The 25694-nt window shown below is 55.9% G+C and overlaps 1 protein-coding gene across 2 annotated transcripts in view; it reads left to right on the top strand.

Annotated features, from left to right (window-relative positions):
- The first annotated feature begins 2924 nt into the window (after positions 1-2924).
- Positions 2925-25694, top strand: part of LOC133358458 (basal cell adhesion molecule-like) — a 48247-nt gene continuing 25477 nt past the window's right edge. For both annotated transcript variants that reach the window (XM_061576747.1, XM_061576749.1), the window contains exon 1: positions 2925-3214. In XM_061576747.1, the coding sequence (XP_061432731.1) occupies positions 3178-3214 (37 nt within the window). In that variant the 5' untranslated portion in view covers positions 2925-3177. The remainder of the gene's footprint in view (positions 3215-25694) is intronic.

Genomic DNA, 25694 nt, shown 5'->3' on the forward strand with positions numbered 1-25694 from the left:
CCACGCGACACAACACGTGACCACGCGACACAACACGTGGCCACGCGACACAACACGTGGCCACGCGACACAACACGTGACCACGCGACACAACACGTGGCCACGCGACACAACACGTGGCCACGCGACACAACACGTGACCACGCGACACAACACGTGACCACGCGACACAACACGTGGCCACGCGACACAACACGTGACCACGCGACACAACACGTGGCCACGCGACACAACACGTGGCCACGCATCACAACACGTGGCCACGCGACACAACACGTGACCACGCGTCACAACACGTGGCCACGCGACACAACACGTGGCCACGCGTCACAACACGTGACCACGCGACACAACACGTGGCCACGCGACACAACACGTGGCCACGCATCACAACACGTGGCCACGCGACACAACACGTGACCACGCGTCACAACACGTCACCACGCGTCACAACACGTCACCACGCGCCACAACACGTGGCCACGCGACACAACACGTGGCCACGCGACACAACACGTGGCCACGCGTCACAACACGTCACCACGCGTCACAACACGTCACCACGCGCCACAACACGTGGCCACGCGTCACAACACGTGGCCACGCGTCACAACACGTGGCCACGCGACACAACACGTGGCCACGCGTCACAACACGTGGCCACGCGTCACAACACGGGGCCACGCGTCACAACACGTGGCCACGCGTCACAACACGGGGCCACGCGTCACAACACGTGGCCACGCGTCACAACACGTGGCCACGCGTCACAACACGGGGCCACCCACTCCGCCACCGGGGAGTTCGTGACAGCGCCATGCCTCGTGGCTATGGGACGTGTTTGTTCCTGTTGCCTCTTGCTCATCAGATGCCACTCGTGAAACTGTTCCCGCGCCCTCTTCACACAACGGGTGATGAGGAATCGAGTGAAACGTCCATAATAGAACTTGTTGGTCGTTAGAACGCGATCTAAGCTAAAACAACCTTCCTTCTAGATGATATTGGTCGCGAAAGCCGACGTGTGAACCCCACGTTGAACGTGTCAGTCATTCTCTTCGGGCCCCAGGCTGTCAACAATATCCACTCCAATATAATAATAGGAAATATCCACTCCATCTCTCGATCGGCCTCTCGGCTCGTGTACTATGAAGACGGGCCATCGCCTGCTATATCATACACTGCGTGTGTATTACGTGTGTGTTTGTGTAACGTGTCTGTGTGTGCACCAAGGCCGTAGCCATGGAGTCAACATTGGGGGGACCAAATCTTCGAGGGTGTCTGGGGGTCCCAACCCAGGAAAAAAATATCTAAATTTGAAAACTCATTTCCTGCCTAAAATAAAAAAAAATTCAATAACACGCGGGATGGACTTTTTTTTATTTTTTACAATGTCTAATAGTGTATTGTATTTCACTGCTCTGTTTTAACTTTTTTTTGACCATTTCCTGTTTTATGGTATGTAATGGCAGAGATTAGGGATTCATAAAGTACAACCATAACCACAATCATATAAACATAAATCTATGCGTTGATTTATATGAGGACAGGTCCAGATATTGTGGCCAAGGTTTAGCAAATTGTTGTTTTTATTTACATAGCATAGCAATTATGTTTTTATAGCAATATATTGGGGTGGGGGACATTTTGAGCATATTTGAATATTGGGGGGGGGGGGATGTGGGGGGGATGTGCCCCCCCTCATATATATTATAATTACGGCCTTTGGTGTGTACTGTGCGGAGAGTGGAACGGTATACAATGTTCCGTTTCGGGCAGGGGTCGAGAACTATCTTTCTGGCCCCTCTCTTTGTGCCATGCAAAAGCAGCATTGCCCGAAACGTCACCGATTCCAAGTCCTTAAGGCTACAGCGCTATTGCCACTGAACGCGTTGAGTCCATCAGCCACGTTACTTGAAATGTGATGTTTCTCAGAGAAACTACTTTACCATTTGCGTGTTCATGATTTATTTGCAATATATTATTTAATCCTAATCCTCACTTTTGCTAAATATTTAAAAGATAACTTTGTGAAACACTCTACATGTGAGTGTTCGCCATGTTTCCCTCTTCATTGTGTATTTGTCGATATTTGACTTGCGACCTCTGGTGCACGTGTTTCGCTTTCCTGGTAACCGACTCTGCTTTCGTTGATGAAGCCGATGCAAGAGCTTCTTAGGCCACAAGGTTCTTCAAAATAGACAAAAACTTTACTGACACGTGACTTATTCTAGCCAGCTGTGGATAGACCACGGCTGGTCATCAGCCACGTGACGTGTTCAGGCCAGCAGTGGATAGACCACGGCTGGTCTATCAGCCACGTGACGTGTTCAGGCCAGTTGTGGATAGACCACGGCTGGTGAATCAGCCACGTGACGTGTTCAGGCCAGCAGTGGATAGACCATGGCTGGTCATCAGCCACGTGACGTGTTCAGGCCAGCTGTGGATAGACCACGGCTGGTCCATCAGCCACGTGACGTGTTCAGGCCAGCTGTGGATAGACCACGGCTGGTCATCAGCCACGTGACGTGTTCAGGCCAGCTGTGGATAGACCACGGCTGGTCATCAGCCACGTGACGTGTTCAGGCCAGCAGTGGATAGACCACGGCTGGTACATCAGCCACGTGACGTGTTCAGGTCAGCAGTGGCTAGACCACGGCTGGTACATCAGCCACGTGACGTGTTCAGGCCAGCTGTGGATAGACCACGGCTGGTACATCAGCCACGTGACGTGTTCAGGCCAGCAGTGGATAGACCACGGCTGGTCATCAGCCACGTGACGTGTTCAGGCCAGCTGTGGATAGACCACGGCTGACGTTCGAGTTGCGACGCGGTCGCAGAGACCACGCCCACTCACTGGGTGACGTCACCGCCCGGGTCTCTTTAAAAGGACGCGCCCCTCAGTCTGCACAGAGAGAAGAGCCAGAGGAGAGACACGTGGAGAGACACACAGAGACACACAGAGAGACAAAGAGACACGTGGAGAGACAGAGAGACACGTGGAGACAGACAGAGAGACACGTGGAGACAGACAGAGAGACACGTGGAGACAGAGAGACCCGTGGAGACAGACAGAGAGACACGTGGAGACACAGAGAGAGACCCGTGGAGAGACACGTGGAGACACACAGAGAGAGACACGAAGAGACACGTGCAGACACAGGGACACTGGGAGACGGAATGGAGGGCGCTCTGCTCGTGTTGCTGCTCGCGACGGGTGAGTGTCGGCGCGGAGGATCCGTCTTCGTTGTGCTGTGCGCGCGTGTCTGTGTGCTCACCTGGCCGGGTACATGTGCACCTAGCCTGGTACAAAGTGTTTTGGTGGAGGCCTATTGTTGTATAGACGTGGTGCATGAATTTGTACATGGGATGCACACACGCGTGTGTGTGTGTCCTGCATTAAATGCATACAAACCCAAAGACAAAGGTCCCCCGGAAAGTCTTAACAGATCATTGTGGCAAACGGTGCTAGCGAGCACGTGATGATGGTTGGCACGGCACGCCAGGTGGCGGGTGGCCAGCACCTCGCCCGGCGGCCTTTGTCTCCCGAGATGCGATGTTTACTCATCACACCAGGTACTTATTTGAGGCCGAGTCTATCTAGGGGAGGCCCAGGACCTGGTTCAGATAATCATAACTGGTGTTGGCCGTGAGCCGGATTCGTAGCGCAGTGCGCTAATCACTGCGCCACCGCTCCCCACACCCTACACCTGCACACGCAGCACATGCATCGCGTGCGACATCAGCTGCATGCTCGTGTGTACACGTGTGTGTGTACACGTGTGTGTGTACGCGTGTGTGTGTACACGTGTGTGTGTACACGTGTGTGTGTACGTGTGTGTGTGTACGTGTGTGTGTGTACGCGTGTGTGTGTGTACACGTGTGTGTGTACGTGTGTATGTGTACGTGTGTGTGTACGCGTGTGCAAATCGTACAGGTCGACGTGCAATTCAACATATTCGTTAATATCCCTGTGGCTGGCGACGTTTCGAGCAATGACCCTCCTTCTTGGCAACTTAAACGAATAAGGGTCATTGCCTGAAACGTCGCCCATTATTTATTGTCTTTTAAGGCGACGACCGGGTGAATGTAGACACGGCTCGTGTTGAGTTGTCTGTGCACCGCTGCCAACGCAGCAGCAGCAGTAGCAGCGGCAGTAGCAGCAGCAGTAGCAGCAGTAGCAGCAGCAGCGCCAGATTCTGTTGCACACGGGTATGATAGCGCTTGCTATCAGCACACGTGTACTGTGTATGCTCTGCATCCGTGTACATGCTATGCACACGCGTGTGCTGTGTACACGCACATGTGCTGTGTACATGCGTGTGTGCACACCACATGCTATGCACACGCGTGTGCGGTGTACACGCACATTACAATGCACGCAGGTGTAGCAGCGCACGGGGCCTTCATCCAGCAGTGGGTTGGCCATGACTGACGATGTTTCTGTTCGTGCCCTCGCTGCACAACAAAGGCCTCCCGTGTAGCCTTCTACAGGCTGTTGGGGCAAGTGTCGTTAGTGAGTAGCAGCAGCAGCAGCGCCGATGACGGCCGCCGGCACGATGGCACCACCCCAGGGGGTGGTGGGGTCCAGGGCCACGCCCGACCACCTCCATCTCTCCGTGCTGCGGAGTTTCACGCTGCACGCCGCCGCCGCCGCTCCGCCGCACGTGTCCGACTTGTTATTCTGCGTTGTGCTGAGTTGTGAGCTGCCCTGGCGTATGGATCGGGAGCGCTTGGCCATTCACGCGGAATGTGGAACGAAAATCGGAAACGTCCGCGTGGGATAATCGCGGAGGGACGCACGTTTGGAGTGACACCGAGAGAGGAGCACGTGGTTTAGAGGACACCACATTGATCGTCATCGAGCAGTGGACAGACCATGGTGATGATGTTGATGACGACACACGAGTGTACAGCGCCTGCACGTGCTGATGCCGGGTGGGTGTTGTGTGGACAGCTACAACCCCCGCCGCCTTTGTCTTACCAGTACTGATGCTTACGAAACCGCACCAGCTACTGGAATGAGGCTGAGGCGACCTAGGGGAGGTCCAGGAGCGGTTCTGATATCCACTCGCCACTGATGTTAGCCGTGAACGGGAATCGAACTCGGGTTGCAGTGTTCGGGGTGCTGCGCGCTACCTGCTACACGCGCACAAAGACAAAGCTCCCCGTGTAGCCTACACACACGGTGGAGGGCAAGTGCTGTTAGCGAGCGCCTATGAAGGACGGCACGGCACAAAGGGGTAAAGGGCGTGGTCAGAGAAACGCCCGGCCGCCTTTGTCTTCCCATTGTAGATGTTTACACTTTTGCACAATGAAAATGTGCTCCCGTTTAAGGCTGAGTCGACATAGGGGAGAGAGACGGGTTCGGATAACCGCCACTGATGTTAGCCGTGAGCAGGAATTGACCTCTGGTTGCTGGGTTCGTATCGCTGTGCACTAATCACTGCGCCACCGCTCCCCATATCACACACGCAGCCTCGCACACGCCCACAAAGACAAAGATCCCCCGTGTAGCCCACATCGACTGTTGGGGCAAGGGCTGTTAGCGCGCACCTAATTAAGGCCGGCACGGCACACAGGGGGGGTGGGTTGCCAGTACCACGCCCGGCCGCCTTTGTCTTCCTATTGATAATGTTTACACATTGAACCAGGTACTGATTTGAGGCTGAGACACACCCACACACCCCCAATCACACACCCAATCACAGACTCGCACACCCCCAATCACACACACACTCACCCCCACAATCACACACCCCAATCACACACCCAATCACACACTCGCACACCCCCAATCACACACACACTCACCTCCCCACAATCACACACCCCAATCACACACCCACACACCCCCAATCACACACCCACACACACCCAATCACACACCCAATCACACGCACTCACCCCGATAATCACACCCCCAATCACCCCCACCCACACACCCCCAATCACACACTCACACACCCCCAATCACACACCCCCAATCACACACACACACACACACCCCAATCACACACCCCCAATCACACACTCACACACCCACACACACCCCCAATCACACACACACACACCCCCAATCACGCACTCACACACCCCCACAAAGACAGTCACCAACACACACTCGCACACAAAGCCACACCAAACGCGTCTTGCGTTTCCTGGCAACGCATCACTGCAACAGACACGGAGTCGTCTGGGAGCCGCGTCTCAGAGACGATCCCTGCCAATAAACGCCGGGCAGTTCACAAGCACCGGCGTCAGCCCGACTGCTCAGGAGACTCTGAATGTCGAACCCGGCCCAGACTGTTCTCGTATTCACCCGCAGCAGCAGCACGGGCGTGGCGCGTGGCGCTCTATGACCATAAGAAACCACTTAGTTACATAATTTGCGAGCTCAACGATGTAATGGAACGGACACATCAGCAACTAATAAATCAACCGTGATGGATGTATCGATTCGAGTCCAGTCTTTACTCGCCACTGATGTTGGCCTGGGCCGGGAGTCGAACTTGGGGGGGGGGGGGGGGGGCGCCGGGTTTGTCGTGAAGTGCGCCAACCGCTGCGCCACCGCTCGCAATGCCCGAGTGCTCCCCGAACGATGGAACTCGATGATGGTTCTTCTTGGTTCTTTCGGTAAAGTCGCGTAGAATGGAAATAATAAAAATAAAACATCATACAATAATTCTCACGACGTTTCGGCCACAACGCAAGCAGCCGTCCTCAGGTGGAGAACATGTCTGTCGAGAAGACAGAGTCTGAATGACCGAAACGTCGTGAGAATTATTGTATTATGTTTTATTTTTATTATTTAAGTATTTCCATTCTACGTGACTTTACCGAAAGAACCAAGAAGATGAATCCCTGCAGTCACGAAAGCTTTAAATCGAAATCGATGATGGTTGTTCGTTGGTGACTTCTGTCGCGTTTTCGAGATGATGTCGCTGTTTAATGATGCCAATGCTTGATGCATTATGCAGCGTATCAACCTTCTACGGTTGCACGTGGTGATGGTGGCAGCAGCAGCAGCGCCGCAGTGTTGGTGGTTCACGAGCCAGATGCTCAGTGGGGAGGTCCTGCTGCCGCTGCCGCTACCACGAGGAAGGGGCTTCAGCAGAGCGAGAGTTGGTGTCGTTTGGCCGCTCCTCTCCTCCTCCTCCTGCTCCCCCGTTGTAGGAGCGCAGGCCACAGTGTGTTGACTCTGTGCGGTCCATAGTTTGGATGCCATGGCCACAGTCGCACCGCTGTGGGTTGTATCTTTTTGAGTTTCCATCTCGTCGAGGAGATCTCGTGGGTAATCGGCCTGGGGATGCTCTGATGCCGTGGATGGTTCCACGAGTGGCGAGCGACTCGATGAGGCGAGTCGCTGGTTACAGTGGCGGCGACTCAGAGGACGCATGGTAATGTCACAAAGCCAGGGCAGGCGTGCGATGTTCGGCTACAACGGGGCTTCTGGTGGTGGCTCCACCGGCTCCCCGGCTCCACTTAATCTCAAACACAACATCCTGCACGCGGTGCCCTGGGCCCACACCCACTTGATGATAATAATGAGCGACACGGAACTTGAAGCCACTCAACCTCGGGGGTCATCGGCCCACCGTGGGCCCCTCCCAACGGCGGTGCTCCCGGTACCCGGGGAATATGGCCCAACGCCCCGCACGGCGAGAGGGAGAGACACCCTCGGCTTGAACTTCTGCGGCTACGAGGTGGCAAATGTCGCCCTGGCGAGGTACGGACGGGGTCACGCCGGACCGCAGCCCGACCTTTAAATGCCACCTGAAGGTCGTCGTCAAAACAATCCGGAGCCGTCCGCATCCAGAAACGACGGGGCCCAAGCCGCGGGGCACCGTCGGTCGCACGCTTCGCGACGCGTCGCCCTCGACAGGCCGACACCACGGCCAGCCCCGACACGGCACACACACACACGCACACACACACACGCACACACACACACGCACACACACACACGTGGGGCTCGTTCGAGTCGTTTTCAGGAGGGTGCTTGCTACTGCTGCATCATTGGGATTTTATTCGTGAGATGTTTTCAGCCGATAAGTGACGGATCGTGTTTATTATTCGAGGTGGCAGGAAAACGGAGCACGTGGAGAAAATGAACGCCTTGCGCGAGGGGGCAACGCTCTATCCCCATACAAATGGCGATTGGCCCACGCGGCTGTATCCGCCATCTCCCGGCGGGCCAGGGCAGGGACGGGAGTCTCACAGGGCCCCCCCCCCCCCCCCCCCAGAACGCGACCTCCACAAACGCCCACGATGGGCTCGACGAGCCGGAGAACCTCAACATCTCTGGCTCGTCGAGCGACAAGAAGTGGAGGCCTTCATCCAGCAGTGGATGGTGGGTGATGATGGCCGCTGTCTTGAGTGTCCGTGGTAAGGACACCTGCCATGATTACGAACCGAGAGCTTCTCCCGTCTTAAGCACCAGCGCCTCGTGTTTGCGAGCGCCTCTCCCAGCACCAGCGCCATGCTGCTGGCTGCCGCTGTGCCGGCCAGTGGCAGGTCGGCGAAGCGCTGTGGGATGGAGGGAGCCCACGACCCGTTCACGTCTCGAGAGTGGCCTGATTGTCACCGGCGACTGCTATTGTGAAGGGTTTCTCCGTCTCAGGGCGTCTGGCTTTAGACGGGGGGGGGGGGCTCTTATTGTGAAGTGTGGGTCTCTGCATGGAGACTCAAGTCTTTGTCTCTGTGTGAGGTTGTGTGTGTGGTGGAGCGGTGGCGCAGTGGTTAGCGCACTGCGCTACGAACCCGACGACCCGAGTTAGATTCCCGCACTCGGTCACCACTCGTGACGATTATCTGAACCGATCCTGGGCCTCCGCTAGATCGACTCTGCCTTACAGGAGCATCTTGTGAAATGTGTAGACATCGCTACTATGGAGACAAAGGCGGCCGGGCGTGATGCTGGCCACCCACCCCCTCGTGTGCCGTGCCGTCCTTCACAGGTGCTCGCTAACAGCACTTGCCCCAACAGTCTGGGGGATCTTTGTCTTGTGTGAAAATAGCCGAGTCAGTGTTTATTTAAAGCGATGGTCGTGATGAGTCATTAAAGCCCTGGACGCAGTTACTCAGCTGAGAATTGCGCGCGTTTATGATGGGGGCAGGGTTGACTGTGGTAGAGAGAGTGGTGGAGAGAGGGAGTGGTGGGGAGTGGTGGGGAGTGTGGAGAGGGTGAGAGAGTGTGGTGGAGAGGTGTGGAGAGAGTGGTGGAGAGTATGGAGAGTGAGAGAGTGGTGGGGAGTGAGAGTGAGAGAGTGGTGGGGAGTGTGGAGAGTGTGGTGGGGAGTGGTGAGTGAGAGGGGTGCGGAGTGAGAGCGTGGTGGGGAGTGAGAGCGTGGTGGAGAGTGAGCGAGTGGTGGAGAGTGTGGTTGAGAGTGAGAGAGTGATGGGGAGTGAGAGTGAGAGAGTGGTGGTGAGTGCGAGTGAGAGAGTGGTGGAGAGTGAGAGAGTGGTGGGGAGTGAGAGAGTGGTGGGGAGTGTGAGTGAGAGAGTGGTAGGGAGTGAGAGTGAGAGAGTGGTGGGGAGTGAGAGTGAGAGGGTGGTGGGGAGTGTGAGAGAGAGAGTGGTGGGGAGTGAGAGAGAGAGAGTGGTGGAGAGTGAGAGTGAGAGAGTGGTGGGGAGTGAGAGTGTGGTGGGGAGTGGTGGGGAGTGGTGGGGAGTGGTGTGGAGTGTGGGGAGCTGTAGTGCAGCTCCGAGCGCGTTGCGCTCCGATCCCGGCTACCCGGGCTGGCTTCCCGCTCACGGCTCGACGCCAGTGATGATGATGATTATGTGAATCGGTCCACGACCTCCCCTAGGTCGACTCCGTTTCCAATGAGTACCTGGTGCGGTGTGTAAACATCGCCACTAGGGAGACAAATGCGGCCAGGCGTGGTGCTGGCCACCCACCCCCTCGTGTCCCGGCCTTCATAGGCGCTACTTGCTCACAGCACTTGCTCCAACATTCTGTTAGAGGCTACACGGAGAACCTTTGTCTTAGTGTGTCTTTCTTCAACTCATTATTCCCTACTTAACAGAATTCCCATCAGTGGAGTCCTCACGACCTCTGTGGCGACCCCTCCCCCACACCAATCCCCTGACCCCACACAAACCCCCCTCGCGCCTCACCCCCGAGACCTCGGGCGAGTGCTGTGAACGAGCACCGATCAAGGCGGTCAACGGCTCTCCCGCCCGCCCGCCTTTGTCTCCTCCACACAGCGCTGATGATTCACACGCCACACCAGGCACTCCTCAGTTGGGGCCGAGTAGACCTAGGGGAGGCCCAGGACGGGTTCACATGTTCGCCACTGTTATTCATACACACCTACACACACATAAATACATATACACCTACACACACACACGCTTAAATACATACACAGCTACACACACTTAAACACATACACACACATAAATACATGCACACCTACACATACACACCTATACACCCCTATACACACACCCACACTTAAACACACACACACACCTACACACACCCACACTTAAACACACACACACGTAAACACGCGAACCCGCTAAACAAAGACAAAGATCCCCCAATTAACCCCTTGGCCCTTTGGGGCAAGTGCTGCTAATGAGCACCTTTAACCCGCTGCCCGTGGGGGTGGTGTTGCCGTGACGATCACCGACTGCACATTACATAAACATATCGTGTCGTGGTGTGTGTAGAGATTGTATTTCTACACGGGGACACACAGAACCGAGGTGTGCTCGTGTGCTCCGTCACTCCCCGGGTTCCTCCACCACGCGCAGCCCAAACCTCTCGTCACGCACGGGGGGGGGGGGGGGGGTTCATCGCCAAACGGCCGCCCCATTGCCTAAACTGAACACTTCATTTTATATTTCACCCACCGAGCGATGCAGCTATGTTTTCAGAAGCGACCTGGCCACAAATGTAGCTCAACGAAGTGGCTTATCACGTGGAAATGTTCTACTCTCTCATGATGGTGCTGATTATTGCTGACCGCTTGCAGTCTGTGAAGTAGCAGCAGTAGCAGCAGTAGCAGCAGTAGCAGCAGTAGCAGCAGTAGCAGCAGTAGCAGCAGTAGCAGCAGTAGCAGCAGTAGCAGGGCCTCCCCTCGTGACGATTGCGCTGTGGGGACGATCTCGCCAACAGCCAAACGTGCCCAACAATCATCATCACCAGCGGTTTGATTCTGATTGTTTTAACGCGCAAGGGAGCCTTGGGCCCCGTGCGGAGCGAGTGGGTGGTGTTGCTGCAGATCGGCGTGACTAATGTGCACTTGCAAACTAGAAGGGTCGAATGAGTGAGCCATTAACCAGGTTCACAAACAGAAGAACTTTGGTGGGAGTGGGGGGAGTGGGGGGAGTGGGGAGGGAAGTGGGGAGAGTGGGGGAATAAATAAATCGCCCCCCCCCCACTCCCCCGGGACTGGAGAGGGGTGAAGGCGCAGACCCTGAAATTGCTCGCTCTACGCCACCAGGGCGCTCTAGACAGCCTCCCCTCTTGTCTGGAGTGGTATTTGGCCTACTCTTCCACCGCCGAGCCAGTAGAGGTGAGAGTCCCCACACTTTACTCCACCACCACCACCACCACACTCTACCCCACCACCACCACACTTGGGGGGAGGGGTGGGGGCGAGACGCGCGCCCCATCCATCACAGCCGTCCCACACGAGACGTCGCCGCACGGTGTCGGCTGCCGCGCCGGGAGATCCGAGCGAGGCCGGCGCCCTGCATAGAGTCAAAGGGCGGAGAGAGTCCGCGATCCAGCTACAGATACCCCACGGGTTTCCCCATCATCATCGTCATCATCAGCAGCCCGGGTCAACTCCACTGCTGGATGAACGCCTCCCGCCTTCGCCGCGCGCGCAGCTGATGGATGTCATCGCTCCATCTCCTCCCGGGACGCCTGCCGGACGCGTTCCGCCCCCGGGTCGGCCCTCGTCATCCGCGCGTCACTGAACCCATTCACGGCGCGATAAAGGATCTCCGTCCCCATTGGGAGCGACGCATGCGTGGGCTCCGGTGGTTCTATAAAGGATCGTTGCGGGTTCAAGTAAATACAAACTCACGTATCCCATAGACGAGTATCCCATATAGACGAGTGTCCGTGTCTATATGGGACTGCAGAGCGGCGGTGGCTCTGTGGCCCCTCACGGCCAGAGGGCCCCCTGGATCTTTGTCTCTGTGTGTGTGTCTGTGTGTCTGTGTGTGTCTGTGTGTGTCTGTGTGTGTGTCTCTGTGTCTGTGTGTGTCTCTGTGTGTGTGTCTGTGTGTGTCTGTGTCTTTATGTATGTGTGTGTGTCTGTCTGTGTGTGTCTCTGTGTGTGTTTGTGTGGGCTGGCCGCGGCACCTGTTCTGAAACCCTCACCCGCACCGCGGGCAAGCGAAGCGACAGGCGCCGGGCGAGATTGAAATGAACAAACCATCTTCTCCCTGTGCCACGTGTGGGACGCGTTGCTCCTCCTGGGGTCTCTGTGGGGTCGCTCACGCTCACACACTCACACACTCCACACTCACACACTCACTCACACACACTCACACACTCTCACACTCACACACTCACACACTCACACACTCTCACACTCCACACACTCTCACACTCACACGCTCCACACTCACACACTCCACACTCACACACGCTCATACACTCTCACAAACACACACACACACACGCTCTCACACTCCACACTGACACACAAGCTCTCACACACTCACACACTCCACGCTCACACACTCTCACAAACACACACACACGCTCTCACACTCAACACTCCACACACACACTCACACATTCCACACACACACGCTCTCACACTTCACACTCACACACGCACGCTCTCACACTCACACAAACCGAAAAAAAGATCCCCCGTGTAGCCTTGACAGACTATAGGGTCAAGTGCTGTTAACGAGTAGCACCTATGAAGGCCGGAACGGCACACGAGGGGGTGGGTGGCCAGCACCACGCCCGGCCGCCTTTGTCTCCCCAGTGGCGATGTTTACACACCGCACCAGGTACTATTTTGAGGCTGAGTCGACCTAAGGGAGGCCCAGTACCGGTTCAGATAATCGTCACTGGTGTTGGCCGTGAGCAGGAATCGAACTTGTGTTACTGGGTTCATAGACGCAGTGAGCTAACCATTACGTGTAGGCACGCACACACACACAGGCACGCACACACAGGCACGCACACACAGGCACGCACAGGCACACACACACGGGCACACACACACACGGGAACACACAGGCACGCACACACAGGCACGCACAGGCACACACACGGGCACACACACGGGCACACACAGGCACGCACACACAGGCACGCACAGGCACACACACACACAGGCACACACACACACGGGCACACACACACACACACGGGCACACACACACACACACGGGCACACACAGGCACGCACACACACACAGGCACGCACACACACACGGGCACACACATACACACGGGCACACACAGGCACGCACACACACACGGGCACATACACACACAGGCACGCACACACACACGGGCACGCACACACACACAGGCACGCACAGGCACACACACACGGGCACACACACACACACGGGCACACACACGGGCACACACAGTCACGCACAGGCACGCTAACACAGCCCATCTGTGTAGCTACACAGCGGGTGATGGTTGTGTGACCACAACCCGTGCAAGCCCCGGCCGCCTTTGTCTCCCCAGCGCTGTATGTTTCTACTGCCAGTGTCTTTGTGGTGTTTAACACGCCGAGACGAGGCACTTATGTCGAGGCCGAGACGACCTCGGGGAAGGCGTCCCAGGGGAGCAGTTTGGACATCAGAGCCCGCTCGCCACTGACGTTAGCCGTGCAGCAGCACAGGGCGCGGGCTGCCCGCACCTGCTGCGCCTCGTCACGTGCTCGGGGCGAGCGCCGCGATTCTGCGACTCGGCGTGACGCCACGGGAATGCATCACAGAGCGCGGCCACGTGCACTCGTCTCGGCCACGTGGTCTCATCAGCTGGCAAGTCGCCAGCTCCGGTTCGAGCAAAGACTGCTGCTGCTGATGAGACGCTGAACGTCGAAACCGGTCCAGAGGTGGCCTCGATTAAACCAACGATGCTGCCGAGTGGATAGGCCACGGTGCGATTGGGATGTGTGCATAATCACGTTAATTCCGTGTGTGGATAATCGTCAGCTGTCGCCATCCTCGGTAGGGCTGCAGGATGGCACCGTGGGTCTCCCTCCCACCGCTCACCACATACGCACACTTACAATGTCAGCCGTGTTGGGCAAACAAACATCGCGTTGCTGAAACATTCGCTGCACTCACTCAGTTGTGACCTCACAGGAGCAGCTGCAGCTGCAGCAGCAGCAGCGTCATCACCCCCTGCTGCAAAACACTTGAGCAGGACCCTCCTGAGAAGAGGCAAGAGACTCTGTGAAGCTTTTCTGATGTGGATGATGATACTACGATTACTGCTGCAGCACGAGTCCACGTTCACCCAGCACACAGTGGCCTCCAGCTCCCATCGGGCTGAGCAACCCAACAATACACACAGACACACACACAGATACATACACACAGGCACACACACACAGACACACACAGACACACACACACAGACACCAAAGAAAACACAGATCCCTCGTGTAGCCTTAACAGACTGTAGGGGCAAGTGCTGTTAGCGAGCACCTATAAAGGCCGGAACGGTACACGAGGGGGTGGGTGGCCAGCACCACGCCCGACCGCCTTTGTCTCCTTAGTGGCGATGTTTACACACTGCACCAGGTACTCATTTGAGGCTGAGTCGACCTAGGGGAGGCCCAGAACCGGTTCAGATAATCGTCACTGGTGTTGGTCGTGAGCGGGAATCTAACCCGGGTCTCCAGGTTCGTAGCGCAGCGTAGCGCTAACCGCTACACTACCACTCCCCATGAGTGGGTGAGTGGGTATGAGACGTGGGTGAGTGGGAGAGGTGAGTGGGTATGAGACGTGGGTGGGTGGGACGGATAGGTGAGTGGGAGAGAGTTGGGTGAGGAGGTAGGCGAGTCGGAGCGATGGGTTGGGTAGGAGAGGTGAGTGAGTGGGAGAGATAGGCGAGGTGGGAGAGAGTTGGGTAGGAGAGGAGTGAGTGGGAGAGATGGGAGAGGTGAGTGAGTGGGTGGGAGAGGTGAGTGGGTGGGAGAGGTGAGTGGGTGGGAGAGGTGAGTGGGTGGGAGAGGTGTGTGAGTGGGAGAGGTGAGTGAGTGGGAGAGGTGAGTGAGTGGGTAGGAGAGGGGAGTGAGGGAGAGTTGGGTGGGAGAGGTGGGTCAGGCGGGAGAGAGCCGGGCAGGAGCAGGAGGCTGGAGGGAGAGGCGGCTGCGTGCGCGCCGCGCGTTCCCGTGGCGACCGCTGCACCTGCGGGGCCTTGACGCTGGCGGCTTCCTGTGCTGCCGTCACCGCGGCCCGGCGATTGTCTCGCGGCCTCCGCTCGCTGACGACGACGGCGACGCCGCCGCCTGGGACCGCGCGGGCCACGTGTCCGAGCGACACGTCCACGCGGCGCGAGTCCGTGGGGAGCGCCGGGTTCGTAGCGGTCGGCGCCGCGCTACGAACCCGGCGACCCGGGTTCGTAGCGCGCGCTCACGGCCTTCACCGGTGACGGTGATCCGAACCGGACTTGGGGCTCTCCTAGGTCGACTCTGCCTAAAGTGAGTACCTGGTGCGGTGTGTAAACATCGCCACTGGGGAGACAAAGGCGGCTGGGCGTGGTGCTGGTCACCCATCCCCTCGCGTACCGTGTTGGCCTTAATAGGTGTTGGCTCCCAGGCGCATGCCCCAACAGTCTGTTAAGGCTGTACGGGATCTGTGTCCGTGTGTTCGTGCGTAGCGCAGTTCGCTGCGCCGTGAACCCTGCGGTCCGGGTTCGACTTCCGTTCAACATTGTTCACTTGAATTTCGATTTAAAGCTTTCGTGACTGCAGGGATTCATCTTCTTGGTTCTTTCGGTAAAGTCACGTAGAAGGGAAGTAATAAAATAATAAAAATAAAACATAATAAAACAATTCTCACGACGTTTCGGCCACAACGCAAGCAGCCGTCCTCAGGTGAAAACCAGGTCCGTCGAGGCGACAGAGTCTGAATGAAACAGCACACGAGCTTGGAGCATATATATAAGCTGGGCGCATTGACAAAGGAATTTGCATATCAAAATGAATTTAGCATATTTATGGGAAATGCAGGAATGTGATTAGTACTGCATATGCATGTGCATTATGCAGGATTAACAGCATCAAAGGGAGCTGCAGTTACTGCTGCTGCAGCAGTTGCTGCTGCTGCTGCAGTTGCTGCTGCTGCTGCAGTTGCTGCTGCTGCTGCAGTTTCTGCTGCTGCTGCAGTTGCTGCTGCTGCTGCACTTGCTGCTGCTGCTGCACTTGCTGCTGCTGCTGCAGTTGCTGCCTTATCCATTTTAATATAACACTATGTATTATTCTACCCACCCTAATGTGTATCATACTGCTATATGTTTACTGTACAATTACGACACCATACATTACTCTGCACACTGCACCATGCCAGTGAGTGGAACGTGGTCTGAAAGTCACCGTAAACGTGAACACAATCAGTTAAGATCCGAAATGGTTTATTACGTCCTTCCAATGATTGCTAAGCCAGAATCCATCTTCTCGGTTGAAATTGTCTCTGTGTTTGTATATGTGGATCGCCTCATGAACGAATCTCTCATGATAGCCAGATGGCTTGCAGATAACCTCTGTCTTGGAGAAGTCAATGTCATGTGAGCCCACTGAATTGTAACAGTGATCTGCCACGGCTGAGGTGTTTGTCCTACCGTGTTTCAGGTCTGCCTTATGTTCACGGATGCGGTCCGAGACATGTCGTTTGGTTTCTCCAATGTAACTGCTACCACAGAGGAAACTTAGTTTGTAGACGCCAGGGTACTGTATGTCTGGAACCACATCTTTTACAGACGGGACCAGATCACGGATTTTATGTACTGTGTTGAATCAATGCGCCCAGCTTATATATATGCTCCAAGCTCGTGTGCTGTTTCATTCAGACTCTGTCGCCTCGACGGACCTGGTTTTCACCTGAGGACGGCTGCTTGCGTTGTGGCCGAAACGTCGTGAGAATTGTTTTATTATGTTTTATTTTTATTATTTTATTACTTCCCTTCTACGTGACTTTACCGAAAGAACCAAGAAGATTGTTCACTTGAGTCGTGAGACGCGTTTTGAGGAGGGTCCTGTCAAGTCTTTCACGTGTGATCTCAGTTGAGTGATTTTAAATACACAATTTAAGTATTGGGGATTTGTGGGCCAATACCCATACAAGGGAATATCACACAACCTCCACTGACTCACTCTGTAGGACAGGAGGAGATCACACAATATCCACTGACTCACTCTGTAGGACAGGAGGAGATCACACAATCTCCACTGACTCACTCTGTAGGACAGGAGGAGATCACACAATCTCCACTGACTCTGTAGGACAGGAGGAGATAACACAATCTCCACTGACTCACTCTGTAGAACAGGAGGAGATCACACAATCTCCACTGACTCACTCTGTAGAACATGAGGAGATCACACAACCTCCACTGACTCACTCTGTAGGACAGGAGGAGATAACACCATCTCCACTGACTCACTCTGTAGAACAGGAGGAGATCACACAATCTCCACTGACTCTGTAGAACATGAGGAGATCACACAACCTCCACTGACTCACTCTGTAGGACAGGAGAAGATCACACAATCTCCACTGACTCACTCTGTAGGACAGGAGGAGATCATATAAACTCCACTCACTCTGTAGAACAGGGGGATATCACACAAGCTCCACTCATTCACTCTGTAGAACAGGAGGAGATCATACAATCTCCACTGACTCACTCTGTAGGACAGGAGGAGATCACACAATCTCCACTGACTCACTCTGTAGGACAGGAGGAGATCATATAAACTCCACTCACTCTGTAGAACAGGGGGAGATCATACAAACTCCACTCTGTAGAACAGGGGGAGGTCACACAAGCTCCACTCATTCACTCTGTAGAACAGGAGGAGTCTATACAGACTCCACACACAGAGGCATCCGAGTCGGAAATCGAACCCAGGCCCTTCTCGCCCGAGAGTCACCACCACCGCGCTGCAGTCCGAATCGTCCTGGCGACTTGCTGACGCACAGCCGAGATCTGCTGCTGATATTGCTTCGTGTCAGTCACCAGCCAGGGTCCATCCATTGCTGGGTGAAGGCTTCCCCAATCCACTGATCCTGTGCCAAGAACGAATCCACCCGGCGCTTCCCGATCTCTGCCGTTACCTCGCCCCTTCCCCCAGTGGCATTCCCCGACTCCGTCTCCCCTTGGCACGACGACCTTTCCCCTCCGAGCACGGAAGCCTCGGCGGCCCGAGGAGCTCTTTAAATCCGCTCCGCGTCGGCTGTGGCAGATGCGCGCTGAATTATTAATCACGCGAATGGGTAATGCTCAAATTCATTGTCCCATTCCACAGGTTTGACTGTTTTATACTATGCAGAGGGTGTGTGTCTGGGTGTGTCTCGGTGTGTGTGTGTGTCTGGGTGTGTCTCGGTGTGTAGAGGGCGTGTGTCTGGGTGTGTCTCGGTGTGTGTGGGTGTGTCTGGGTGTGTCTCGGTGTGCAGAGGGTGTGTGTCTCGGTGTGTCTGGGTGTGTCTCGGTGTGTCTGGGTGTGTCTCGGTGTGTGTGTGTATCGGTGTGTGTGTGTGTGTGTGTCTGGGTGTGTGTGTGTCTCGGTGTGTCTGGGTGTGTGTGTGCCTGGGTGTGTCTGGGTGTGTGTGTGTGTGTATGTGTGCCTGGGTGTGTCTGGGTGTGTGTGTGCCTGGGTGTGGGTGTGTCTGGGTGTGTCTGGGTGTGGGTGTGTCTGGGTGTGTCTGGGTGTGTGTATGTGTGTCTGGGTGTGTCTGGGTGTGTGTATGTGTGCCTCGGTGTGTCTGGGTGTGTGTATGTGTGCCTCGGTGTGTCTGGGTGTGTGTGTGTGCCTCGGTGTGTCTGGGTGTGTGTGTGTCTCGGTGTGTCTGGGAGTGTTCGTATGCGGTAGTGCAGCGGTTAGCGTGCCGCGCAGCGAACCCCGCGGCCCGAGTTCGATTCCCGCTCACTGCCACCAACACCAGTTACGATTATCTGAATCCGGTCTTGGGCCTCCTCTAGGTCGACTCGGCCGCAAATGAGTCCCTGGTGCGATGTGCAAACAATGCCACTCTGGCAACAAAAGCGGCCTGGCGTGGTGCTGGCCACCTACCCCCTCGTACCGTGCCGGCCTTCATAGGTGCTCGCTAACAGCACTTGCCCTATACATCTGTTAAGCTTATAGGGAGGGAAGCTTTGTCTTTGTCTTCGGAGCGGGATTGTTGGTGTGCAAGGGGAGCGGTGGCGCAGCGGTTAGCACCGAGACGACTCTTCCCCCCCCCCACGCCGCGTCCCTCTCCTGCCGTGGATGTCCCCTCGGCGGCTCCACGGCAGCTCCACGGGCGATGGCCACTGACCCCGAGCTGCGGCTCGCGGCCACGCCCCAGCTTGCTACTCCGGGGCTGCTGTGGAAAGCCGGATAACCGCTAACCGGTTTGTGGGACCGGTTAGCGGTTGCCTGACTTCCTGGACCGGTTTCTGATTCCAGCGGAACGCGAGCAATGGATGCAACTGCAGCGGTTAGCGCGCGAGACCGACCGAATGTCGGTATGTTGAACTTTTTTCGTACCGTACGTAGCCAACCGACCACAGCGGGACGAGTGGGGAACTCCCCGAGTTGCAGCAACTGCCGCGCCGGGAGATAGAGTGGAGCCGGGGCGTTCTGGACAGCAGCAGCCGCAGCGCTGCTGTCGGAGATGAACGCCTTGCATTGTCTGCGGCACAAACCGGTTTTGAACCGGTTTTGTTTCATCCGGTTCGAGGTGATGAGTGGGGGCCCGGGCAGCAGGCGGCGTGACGGCGAAGGGCGATGGCCGACGAGGTGGAGCGAGCGACGAGGTCGCGGGTGGAGCGTGGGAGGTGGAGCATGGGAGGAGGTCGCGGGTGGAGCGTGGGAGGAGGTGGCGGGTGGAGCGGCCTTCATCCAGCAGTGGACTGACCGTTGCTGATGATGAAATTGAGATCGAGTGGGAATGGGTGGCGCCGTGATCGGCACGCTGCTGACCACAGAGAATCGAACTCGCGCTGACCAGTTCCTGGTGCAGCGCTGACCGCTGGCCCAGCCCTTGCAGCGTTTTATTTATTTATTTGTGAAAATGGCGAGAAAAATGAAAGTTTTCTGATTTCCGACCTCGGAACTTTGACACTTGAACACCGCTGTGGTCGAGAGCGGAAAAGTCGGCACGCAGCCGACCACGTGCACACAGAGAGAGAGAGAGAAGTTGACATTGGTGAAGTTTGGCTACAGGCGGCGAGAGCGCGGGACGCCACGGCGAGAGGGGCAGCAGCAGCAGCAGCACCGCTCAGCCTCTGCTCGATCCACTGCTGGATGAAGTCCCTCCATGTGCCGGCCTGGCTGCCCGCTCCTGGGTTGGTGACGAGGTGAAGCACTTGCCACCGATGTTAGCCGTGGCTGGGAGTCGAACTCGGGCCACCAGATTCACTGACCACCTACACACACTCACTGAATCTTCCAAAGATAAAGATCCCCCGTGTAGCCTACGCAGGCTGTTGGGGCAAGGGCTAATTGATTCGAGTGGCGACTCTCAGCTGGTTAAATAAAGGACGTCAGTCAGGAGAGACGCGGCATCTCAATGGGCTGTCACCTGGTTAAACAAAGGGGCTGTCACTGGGCAGTGAGACGCGCTGTTCACACTGAGTGCAGATCCGCCGTCTTTGTGATGCTTGTTTAGGGTGGGGGGGTGATTTAGCGGGAAGGAGGAGGAGGGGGAGACAGGAATCCAACCCGGAGTTGTTTGCGCAACACAAGTTCGACTCCCGATGTGGGCGAACGCTAATCACAGAGCCACAGCTCCCCACACATGTACGTGTGTGTGTGTGTACGTGTGTGTACGTGTACACACACACACATGTATGTGTGTGTACGTGTACACACACACACATGTATGTGTGTACGTGTACACACACACACATGTACGTGTGTGTGTGTGTGCGTGTACACACAGCTGTCTGTAAAGGCTGCACACCCCTGTGTAGCCTGAAACAGATTGCTGGGGCAATTGATGTTAGCGAGCACCTATGAAGGCCAGCACGGCACACGAGGGGGTGGGTGGCCTCACACACGCACTGACCTATCACACACGCACTCACCTACACACACTATCACACACACCACCACCTACACACACACTCAGCTATACGCACACTCACCTCCACACACACTCTCACCTACACACCCTCTCACCTACACACACCATCACCCACACTGACCACCACCTACACACACTCTCACCTACACACACACTCACCTCCACACCCTCTCACCTCCACACACACCATCACCCACACACACCACCACCTACACCATCACCTACACACACCATCACCTACACCATAACCTACACACACCATTACCCACACACACCATCACCCACACACACCACCACCTACACACACCATCACCTACACACACCATCACCTACACACACCATCTCACCTCCACACACCCTCTGACCTTCACACCCTCTCACCCACTGACACAGAATTTCCACCATTCTCTGAAATCCAAGCACACGTTTTTTTTCCGACTCAAGTTCAGAAATGTTAGGGGTCACTAAGAATATAAAAAAAACAACAACACACTGGTGGGCGGGGGGGGGGGGGGTAAAACTAACTAACATCTCTGCATATTTATTTTTTTACAATAAATATTTAAATTCCTTTCCGCGCGTGAAAGTCGTGACCCTGGCCAGCCACAACGCTCGGCCCGTTCGCGTTTCACAAGAAACAACCACGCACACGAGCCGCCTGTGACCCTCCACAGATAATTGAATAACGACACAAGATCAACGTATGTCCCGAATCCATAAGAAAGTTTTTTTTGGGTTAGATCGCGTAAATATAGAAACGTTGTGTCGTTAAACCCGCCACCACCCGCCACGGCCAACTCGTGAGGTCTGTCACGTGAACAGAACGTGGCTAAGTCGTCACGCGTCGAGCACTCGCCGCTGTGTGTGTGTGCTGGCACACCCCACTCGTTTTCTGTGCAGGGTGGTGGCGGGTTTAACGACACAGTTATATAGTTACGCGATGCTACCCCAAAAACACACTATTAGAGATTATATTGGTCGCGAAAGCCTTCGTGTTACACTTTCCTGTATTTTTTTACGCATCACATCAGCCGCACAGCCTTTTGGGAGCGCGTAATTTGAGCTGCATTTGAACACGAGAAGATCTCTGAGCCGGTTTCTACACTCGGGTTCTCATCAGCAGTCGGCTATCGCGATGCTGTTGATTCTGTACTCGTGGCTGTTTCTAGATATGTGATTTTCGCGTGTCACTTGTAATATCCACTCGGCATTGGATATCCGGCGCGGTGTGTATAAAGCATCGGCGGCACTGGGGAGACAAAGGCGGCCGGCCCTGGTTCTGACCACATCCACAGCCCTTGTGTTCATACGGGGCCGCGACTCGCTGACAGCACTTGCCCCAATAGAATGCGCAGGCTACGCTGGCGGGGGAACTTTGTCTTGTGGTGTGCGCTCGGAGTCTCCGAGCGGAGTGGGATCCGTGCCGGAGAGAGGCAATCAGCGCCGCACTTCAAACGCCCGAGTTCCCATTAACGTGGGATGCGGGCGCGTTCACTCTTCGCGTCGGATGCGCGTTCATATTTAATCGCCAGGGCCTTTGTGCGGTCGATGGGAGCGAACTGTGAAGATCCGATCGAAAGAACTCAACGCATCTGTTGGTAATGCCACCGTTGTTGCGGACAGGGAACGACGTCGCTATAATGAGCGGCATTTGTGGAAGTGCCCCCTTCTCCACAGCACGCTACAAATGTGGAGAAAGGGCCATTGCCTGAAACGTCGCTTATTACAGGGTTTCGTTTTGGAGCCCCATGCCCAGTGTTGAACTGACGAACGCGTAGAGGCGCCGTGGTGGTTGTTGTGGTTGTTGTTGTGGTTGTTGTGGTTGTTGTTGTTGTCTGTGCACCACGACCTACGCAGCAACAGCAGCACCGACAAAGGTCGACAGATGAGAGACACTCGATGGAGCAAGTTCCTCAGCGTCGACAGAATCCGATGAGCCATGAAGCTGTTCTTCACAGCATGTCCCGCAGGGGTACGTGCGAACGCTACGGCGACAAACAACACTCAACCATGACCCCGTGCCCCTTCTAAACATCTGTGAAAAAAGAGCTTCATAGATCATCGGATTCCTCCAGTCTGAATCACGATTCTGAGGGGCACCGCAGTCGAGGCTGTCCGGCAGCACTGCGTGTGGTGGGGCAGAGCGAGTGGCTACTCCGACCTCTTTCTGGAGGTGCGGCCAGCGGGTGGAAGAGTAGGCCAAGGTGCCACTGCGTAGACGAGAGGAGTAGGAGGAGCGTGGAGATGGATGGTGGCGTGGGGACTCCTCGTGCTTGCCGCTCGCTCCCGAGGGTCTTCGCGATGACCCCCCCTCCCCCCGCGCCAACTCCTCTTGGATGAATTCGTGGAAAATCTCAATAGATGTCCCAAGCACGGAGCCAAATGTGGAGTTATGGAAGGTGGTGCACACACAACGACAAAGACAAAGATCCCCCGTACAGCCTTCAGTGGACTCTTGGGGCAAGTGGCGTTAGCGAGTCGCAGCGCCGTTGAAGGCCGCCACAGGGCACGTGAGCGCGGAGGGGCGGCCAGCGCCACGCCCGGCATGCCGCCTTTGTCTCCCCAGTGGATGATGTCTAAACCGAGCTCGGTAATGGTTTAAGGCCGAGTTGACCTAGGGGAGACCCAGGACCGGTCCAGACGTTGGTCGATGTTGGCCGTGAGCGTGAATCGAACTCGGGTCGCCAGGTTCCATAGCGCACTCCGCTTAGCCACTACGTCACCGCTCCCCACACGCACACGACGTCTACACGAGTACACGACTACACGAGTACACGACTACACGAGCTACACGAGTACACGACTACACGAGTACACGACTACACGAGTACACGAGTACACGACTACACGAGTACACGAATACACGAGTACACGAATACACGAGTACACGAATACACGAGTACACGAATACACGAGTACACGAGTACACGAGTACACCGACCGACACAGATTCACAAAGAGACGCACACAGATGCACCCATTCACACATATACACACACACTGATACACACACAGACACAACAACAACAACCGCCATTCGCTACCGCTACTAAGTGGCGGTGACGTCACCACTACGCTTGTGCCAGGCCATGTGCACCTTGAGGCCACGTGAAGTGTCGAATGCCCGCTGGCAGGGGGTCACGGGGCAGACCCAGGTGCCACGGGTCGACTGACCGAGATGACCGAGATGACTGGCTGATGCACCACCCTGTGCCCCCTACTGTATCAACTTGATGTGCTTTAGCCACCCGGCGCTCCACTCGTTGTTGTGAGCGTCGCTCCTCCGCCCTCCGTTGTTGTTGGAGGGCGACTGCCTCCAACTGCCCAGTATCGTCCTTCACGAGCCTCCTCCACAGAGGCCGATCTTGACAGTCATCGGCAAGTCCTCTCAGCTCCAAGTCCTCCTGTACCAGACACACACACAGACACACACACAGACACACGAGTGTATTGCTGTGCTCCTGACGATGACGATTTGGACAGATCTACATAGAGTATTAACCCTGCTGGTGCTACATGTGTCATGTGGCGACTGATGATGATTTACAAATATATATTAAGCTGCCGTGGCGGGAGCTGATGTGTTGAGAATGTGTGTGGCTGCTGCTGCTGCTGATGATGACGAAGTGTGTGTAAGCCCGCGCCTCGCCGTGTGTGGGCGGTGCGGTCGGCGCTACGCTGCGCTCCTAACCCGGCAACCCGAGTTCGATTCCCGTTCACGGCCAACGCCAATGACGATTATCAGAACCGGTACGACGGGGTCTCCCCCAGGTGGACTCTGCTTCAAATGCGCACCTGCTGCGATGTGTAAACATCGCCAAGAGGCAGCGGCGACGTTTAACGCATTCGCTCACAGCGCTTGCCCCGGAAGTCTGTGGAAGATATAGGGGGGATCTTTGTCTCGTGTTGGAGCGGTGGGGCAGTGGTTAGCGCGCTGAGACTCGATCTCGGTGACGATGTTCGCCTCACATGGGTACCTGGTGCAGCGTGCAGCACGTCAGCACCGGGGAAGACGAAGGCGACCAGGCGTGCTTCAGGCCACATCGGCCTTTATAGGTGCTCGTTAACAGCCCTTGCCCCCTGAACATCCTCCTGTAGGCTGCGCTGGGTGGCCTTTGTCTTGGTGTGGATGCGTGATGGTGGTGATTACACCACGGTGGTGGTGGTGATTGTACGATGGTGTGGTGGTGGTGATTGTACGACGGTGTGGTGGTGGTGATTGTACGATGGTGTGGTGGTGGTGATTGCATCATGGTGGTGGTGGTGCACCATGGTGGTGGTGGTGATTGCACGGTGGTGGTGGTGATTGTACGATGGTGTGGTGGTGGTGATTGTACGATGGTGTGGTGGTGATTGCACCATGGTGGTGGTGGTGATTGCACCATGGTGGTGGTGGTGGTGATTGCACCATGGTGGTGGTGGTGGTGATTGCACCATGGTGGTGGTGG

The sequence above is a fragment of the Lethenteron reissneri genome, chromosome 62 (assembly GCF_015708825.2).
Source record: "Lethenteron reissneri isolate LAM-NWPU_2019-01 chromosome 62, ASM1570882v1, whole genome shotgun sequence".
Lineage (NCBI taxonomy): Eukaryota > Metazoa > Chordata > Hyperoartia > Petromyzontiformes > Petromyzontidae > Lethenteron > Lethenteron reissneri.